Source organism: Garra rufa, chromosome 20 (genome assembly GCF_049309525.1).
Source record: "Garra rufa chromosome 20, GarRuf1.0, whole genome shotgun sequence".
NCBI lineage: Eukaryota > Metazoa > Chordata > Actinopteri > Cypriniformes > Cyprinidae > Garra > Garra rufa.
This window is the reverse complement of record NC_133380.1, coordinates 33,082,481-33,089,403: the sequence shown is the minus strand read 5'-3', so window position 1 is coordinate 33,089,403 and position 6,923 is coordinate 33,082,481. Positions and strand designations below refer to the sequence as shown.

The following is a 6,923-nucleotide window of genomic DNA, read 5'->3' as shown; positions in this document are numbered from 1 at the left end:
TAATCTTTCCAGAATACAACCTTCTACACCAAACTTCATTGGAACAGCATATTCTTGTACTGAAGGAAGTTCATGTGATGAATTTCTTTCCAAGGAATTACCACAGTCCTCGGTGGGGTTGTCAATCAACAGGGCAGGACAAGAAAAAACTCTTGTGTCTGTCACCATGGAAATACAATCTGAAAAACAGAGTGAAATTAAAGGAGGAAAACAAATATCCTGTTTTAACATTATAAGGCTGGCTTTTGGAAATCGTTACCCAGTTTAAGTAATCCTATATTTCTTCAGTCAGCCGTGTTTGTTATCAGATAGGCCGTCACAGCGGTTGTGGGTTGCTATGGGAGAGGTTCATGGTAACCGTGTTGTTTGGGGATGGTTGACCGAAGGAGGGGGCGGCTGGCTCAGCCTGACTGGGTTTGTTTCAATACGCTGGGGTTCCCTCTTGGCACAGGCTGCAGCGGGGAATTATGGGTCATGGTCTGAGCAGGACTGTAAGATGGTCTTTGGGAACTCTGAGTCAGCACTCTCTCTCTTGGATGTCTCACTACAGTCACCCTACTGTTGACCGGCCCAGTAACCACAGAAACCACACGTACAACAAAAAATGACACGACCACTAAGATTACACACATGGTTGCCAAGGAAACAGTCAAAATGATTGACTTAAAATGATTGAAACTTTTTAAAGATTTTTATTTGAATACAGAGTCTTGGAATAAAATGACAGTAAATAATTTAGATCAAGATGGTATGACTAAAAAAACAAAAAAAAAAATCTATCAGTCTTTCTGTCTGTCTGTCAATATGTATCCGTTTGCCCGTCCATCCATCCATCCATCCATCTATCCATCTATCTATCTATCTATCTATCTATCTATCTATCTATCTATCTATCTATCTATTGATCGATCAGTCTGTCTATCTTCAGTGATCAGAACAGACTGAAAAAAACATGTACAACATAATGACAGTTTGATTTGAATGCTGTACTGTATGTTTTTTTTAGTTTCCCACAAGATCTCATGTACTGTTTGTAAGTTAAACAGGACTGTGAGATCTCTCTCCTGAAGCAGCTTTTCAGATGAGGAACACACTGTGTGTGTTTATCTCAAGAGGTCACAAAGCTCCAGTGTGACACTCACTGTGACATTTATGTACAAAGTAATGAGAGCATGAGACGGGCTCATTTTATCACTGATGGGGAACTGTGACTGCACAGAGCTATACAAGCAGCTCACATTATGTTTGTGTGAGGCTGAGTAACAGCTGTGTCACAAGGGTCCAAGCCCACGCTTTATTTCAGTTTTAGCTGTCTCAGTGTCTTGTGCTATTTACAGATGTAGTATTCTTCGTATTTAAACTTTCCTAGCAAGACACACACATGAACACAAATACAGTGCATACTGAGTGCTGTCATTTTGACTGTGTGGCTCCTCCAGAGAGACTGCACTGATGTTACACAACACAATTTTGTGTTTGTTACAATCTAATCAATTAAGTCTTCGTTGAACACGTACTTCTAATTCAATAACTTGTTCCTGGGTAAATTTAGTTAAATTAGACTAAAACAATGCCAAGAATTCAGAGTCCTGAGTCAGAATCAGGTCTACCTCAACTTACTCTCTTGAAAAAAAAATAAAATAAAAATAAATATATACTGTATATATATATATATATATATATACTGTATATATATATATATATATATATATATATATATATATATATATTGTCACGGGTGGGAAGAAACACAGGACAGAAACTCACAATTCAGCCCCGGAGGGTGGATTTATTAATGAGAGGTTGCAATAGTGTGAAAACAGTTGGCGGTGTACTGAGTGAAGCTCGTGACGGTCGGTGCTCTCAATCCTTGTGCTCTGTGTAAATCCAGTGATAAGTGCAGGGGAATCGGTTGTCAGCTGCTGTCTGGAAGAACAGAGAGGAGAGAAACTGTTAGCGTCTGAACTCTGTGGAGATCAATCTCAAAGTGATTCACCGGCGCGCCGCTTTTAAGGACGCCGGCTGATGAGCGGCAGCTGAATCCGATTCCACTGTGATGAGCGTGTGGGCGTTGCGCTCGTTGGTTTCCAGGGCGACGCTGATGATTGTTCGGGACGCTCGTCACACTCCCCCCCCCTAAGCGTCGGCCTGGTCCTGTGGAAGACATGAGTTAGCAGGGGAGAAATAGGGGGTGGGTGGGGAGTGACCCCTGACAGACCTGCGAAAGCTGCCCAGATCCGAGAGAGTCCATCCGCGTTGGAGTTGGCGGCCCCGGCCCGATGTTTGATGTCAAAGCGAAAGTCCTGGAGCGCGAGAAACCACCTGGTCACCCTGGCGTTGGTGTCCTTAGCCTTGGCCATCCATTGGAGTGGGGCGTGGTCAGTTACCAGGGTGAACCTCCGGCCTAGGAGGTAATAGCGCAGCTCCAGGACTGCCCACTTGATGGCCAGGGCCTCTTTTTCTACCGTGGCATAATTTCTCTCGGCTGGGACCAGCTTTCGACTGATGTAAAGGACTGGATGCTCCTCGCCCTCCTGGACCTGTGAGAGGACTGCCCCGAGGCCTGTGTCCGAAGCATCCGTCTGTAGCAGGAAGGGACAGCTAAAGTCGGGAGCCCGCAGGATCGGTTCGGAGGTGAGGATCCTCTTAATTTCCTGGAAGGCATCGTCTGCTGCTGGAGACCATTGCACTCTCTCTGGCTGTCCCTTCCTGGTCAGATCTGTCAGGGGGGCGGCTAGAGAGGAGAAGTTAGGGATGAAACAGCGGTAATATCCCGCCAACCCCAAGAAAGCCCGTACCTGAGTTTTCGTCTTCGGTTTTGGTGCGGACCTTACGGCTTCTACCTTCTTTTCTTGTGGCTTGATCAATCCTCTTCCGACTTGGTAACCCAGGTACTTGGCTTCCTGTAATGCTAGGTGACACTTGCGGGGGTTGGCGGTCAGCCCAGCCTTTCGTAGTTCAGTCAGCACCCTCCGGAGACGGTCGAGATGGTCCTCCCATGCCTCTGAGTGGATGACTACATCATCCAAGTACGCGGCGGCGTACGCTTGATGCGGCCGGAGGATGACATCCATTAGTCGTTGGAAGGTTGCTGGGGCTCCATGAAGACCGAAGGGGAGGGTCCGGTATTGCCAATGGCCGCTGGGGGTGGAGAAGGCGGTCTTCGGTTTGGCGGTTTCCGAGAGAGGTACTTGCCAGTAACCTTTGGTTAGGTCCAATGTCGAGATATACCGGGCCCGTCCCAATCGGTCTAGGAGTTCATCCACCCGAGGCATGGGGTAGCCGTCAAACTCCGATACTTCATTGAGCCGCCGGAAGTCGTTACAGAACCGGAGGGTGCCGTCCGGTTTTGGGACCATGACGATTGGGCTGGACCATGGGCTGCGAGATGGTTCAATCACCCCTAACTTCAGCATCTGTTGGACCTCGTCCTCAATAGCCTGCCGACGAGCCTCTGGGACCCGGTACGGCCGCTGCCGAACGACGACTCCAGGTGGGGTGCGGATGTCGTGTTGTAGAACGTGGGTCCGCCCGGGGAGTGGCGAAAACACATCGGAGAACTGACCGATCAGGTGTTGCAGGTCTCCCTTCTGGGCGGCAGAGAGGTGGGGGTTCACATCCACAACCACGGGTTCGGAGGTGTTGAAGGCCACGAGCTGGTCCATAGTCCCGACCCATCTTTTGAGGAGGTTTACGTGGTAGATTTGGTCTGGCCGTCTTCGGCCAGGCTGTCTGAGACGATAATTAACGGGCCCGAGTCTCTCGATGACGGTGTAGGGCCCTTGCCAGGTGGCGAGGAATTTGCAGGCCGCTGTGGGGACTAGGACCATTACTCGGTCTCCCGGCTGAAACTCCCGTGGTTGGGCGGTCCGGCCGTAATGTCGCTGTTGAGCCTGTTGTGCTTTGGCCAGATGTTCCCGGACTAATGGCATCACCCGGTCGATCTTTTCCCTCATCTGCTGTACGTGTTCCACTACAGAGCGGTGACGGGCAGGCTGCTGCTGCTCCCAGGCCTCCTTCGCCACATCCAGGAGGCCACGGGGTTGTCTGCCGAAGAGGAGCTCGAATGGGGTGAAGCCAGTTGAGGCCTGAGGGACCTCTCGGACGCCAAAGAGGACGTATGGAAGCATCAGGTCCCAGTCCCTCCTGTCCTCTGCTGTGACTCGTCGAAGCATCTGTTTAAGGGTTTGGTTAAAGCGTTCGACGAGTCCATCGGTCTGTGGGTGGTAGACGGTGGTCCTCAACTGCTTCACCCGCAGCAGCCTGCAGAGATCTGCCATTAGCCGGGACATGAAGGGAGTACCTTGATCGGTCAGGATCTCGGAGGGTATGCCCACGCGGCTGAACAGCTGGAAGAGCTCCTGGGCGATATTCTTGGCGGTAGCCTTTCGAAGGGGAACAGCCTCAGGATACCGCGTGGCATAATCAACCACCACGAGGATGTGTTCATGGCCCCGGGCAGACTTCGGCAGCGGGCCCACCAGGTCCATCCCGATGCGCTCGAAGGGCACGTCGATGATGGGCAAAGGAATCAGCGGTGAGGGGGGAGGTTTCCTCGGGGAAGTCCGCTGACAAGTGGGGCAGGCTTGACAAAACCGTTTGACTTCACCGTCCAGACCGGGCCAGTGGAAACGGTCTCGAATCCTCCGCACCGTGTTTTCCTGCCCCAGGTGGCCAGCCATGGGGTGCGAATGAGCTAGTTCCAGGACTGCCGCCGTCTTTGTCCGGGGAACGACGAGTAAGCGTTTTTCCTCCCCCCTTCGCTGTGCGACACAATACAGCAGGCCATTTTGGACCACGAAGTGCGGGAGAGGGTGTGGGGCTGGTAGGACGTCTCGGCCATCCACGGTTCGTACTTGACTCCAACAATGTTTGAGCCGGTCGTCCTCTCGCTGCTCCCTGGCGAATGAGCCCCCTTCAGTAGCCTGTTGGAAGACATCATAGAAAACATTAGGGTGTTGTGAAGGGGACTCACCATCTCTCCCGCTATCCGAGGCCAGAAGGACTGGGCGACGGCGTGGTCCACGAGGTGTCCTGGGTCTTCGGCGGCTCCCTCTCGGGCTGGCAGGCTGGGTGGTGGCTGCAAACAGGCGGTCAAAACCTGGCCAATCCCTTCCCAGCAGTACCGGTACGGGGAGATCCTTGACGAGGCCAACCTCTACTGGCCAGGTACCTGAGGAGGCAGAAATAGTGACTCGTCGCAGTGGGACTTGCCTCGTTTCTCCGTGGACACAGGTAATGGGTAGGACCGCTTTGGATTCACCCTTTGGAGGTAGAAGATGGGACTGGACCAGGCTGACCGCGCTGCCGGAGTCCAGAAGGGCACGGAACACTTTTCCGCCGATTTTCACTTCCACCTCCGGAGCTCCTGATGGTAAGTCGGCATGTACAATGCAGCCTGCCAGCCAGTTTTTGGTAGGGGTCGTTGGAGCTTCCGTTGGCATGGGTTCATCCCGCGGAGAGGGGGCCGCCGGCCTGCTGAATGGTCGCGGTGTGCCCTCCAGCGCGCGTCGCTCCTGGACCACCCTCCGGGGAAAAGGCGGCGCTCTCTCCCCGGCCTCCCGCTGTTGGGTAGCATCCGCCAACTCCACCGCATCGATGAGCTCTTGCAGTGTGGATGGACTCCTCATACTCACAGCTTGGCGATGGGGGCGGGGTAGAGCCCGCAACAGGCGCTCGATGACCACGCGCTCCGCTACTCGATCTGCTGATGGGTTACCTTCTAATAGCCAATGACGGGCCAGGCGGGCGAGTTCAACGACCTGGGCACGGGCGGGAAGTCGAGGTTTATATTCCCAGTCGTGGAACAGCTGCGCAGCACAAACCGGGGAAAGTCCCAAACGACCGAGAATTTCATTCTTCACTTCCGTATACTGCTCCGCTGCCGTAGGAGAGAGAGAGAAATATGCACGCTGTGCCTCGCCGGTGAGAAGGGGTGCCAGCGCCCGTGCCCAGTCTTCCTGTGGCCACTCTTCCGCCGTGGCAGTGTTTTCAAACATCTGCAGAAATGCCTCGACGTCGTCATGAGGCGTCAGCTTTGGCAACAGCCGGACCGCCTGGGTGCGGGCGTCTAATAGCGGAGCGCGTTGGGCGGCGGTGGCTGCTTGAAGGGCTGCTAATCCTTGCTCTGTTTCGCCCTGCCGGGTGGCCAGATGTTCAACAATTTGTTGTTGGCGGATGCTGACCTCGGTGAGGCGTTGTAGAAGCTGGTCCATCTCGGGGGAGGAGCGCACGCCTACCGCCGTGGACCGGGACATGGTGAAAAACAGAAAAGAACAAATAGGTGAGAAAAAAATGTTTTCTGCCTGTGAAATCTTCACCAATCTGCCCGCATTCTCCACCAGACTGTCACGGGTGGGAAGAAACACAGGACAGAAACTCACAATTCAGCCCCGGAGGGTGGATTTATTAATGAGAGGTTGCAATAGTGTGAAAACAGTTGGCGGTGTACTGAGTGAAGCTCGTGACGGTCGGTGCTCTCAATCCTTGTGCTCTGTGTAAATCCAGTGATAAGTGCAGGGGAATCGGTTGTCAGCTGCTGTCTGGAAGAACAGAGAGGAGAGAAACTGTTAGCGTCTGAACTCTGTGGAGATCAATCTCAAAGTGATTCACCGGCGCGCCGCTTTTAAGGACGCCGGCTGATGAGCGGCAGCTGAATCCGATTCCACTGTGATGAGCGTGTGGGCGTTGCGCTCGTTGGTTTCCAGGGCGACGCTGATGATTGTTCGGGACGCTCGTCACAATATATATATATAATTTTTTTTTTTTTTTTGCCTTGTAAGTTCTATTGTATTTTAGGCTAAATTTGTCCTTCAGTCTTTCTTCATCGATGCATAATAAAAAAAAAGTTCAAGTGTTTAGTAAACTGATCCCATAGGAACCACCGTGACCCAAACAGTAAGCAGCACATCCACAGCCATCTG

At 52.3% G+C, this 6,923-nt stretch overlaps 1 protein-coding gene across 1 annotated transcript; it reads right to left on the bottom strand.

Moving 5' to 3' along the window:
- Positions 1-401: 401 nt before the first annotated feature.
- LOC141293525 (uncharacterized) lies at positions 402-6,257 on the bottom strand. The gene is made up of 2 exons (XM_073825554.1): positions 2,219-6,257; positions 402-616 (listed from the first exon to the last, which is right to left on the bottom strand). The coding sequence occupies exons 1-2, from the start codon at positions 6,255-6,257 to the stop codon at positions 402-404; spliced, it is 4,254 nt and encodes a 1,417-aa protein (XP_073681655.1).
- Between the last annotated feature and the right edge of the window lie 666 nt (positions 6,258-6,923).

Bases quoted from the DNA above. Each gene is read 5' to 3' on its own strand.
- LOC141293525 (XM_073825554.1), bottom strand. From the start codon at position 6,257: ATGTCCCGGTCCACGGCGGTAGGCGTGCGCTCCTCCCCCGAGATGGAC. The intron at 617-2,218 runs GTCTGTCAGGGG...GTGTAATCTTAG, and splicing joins GATCTGGGCAGCTTTCGCAG to TGGTCGTGTCATTTTTTGTT.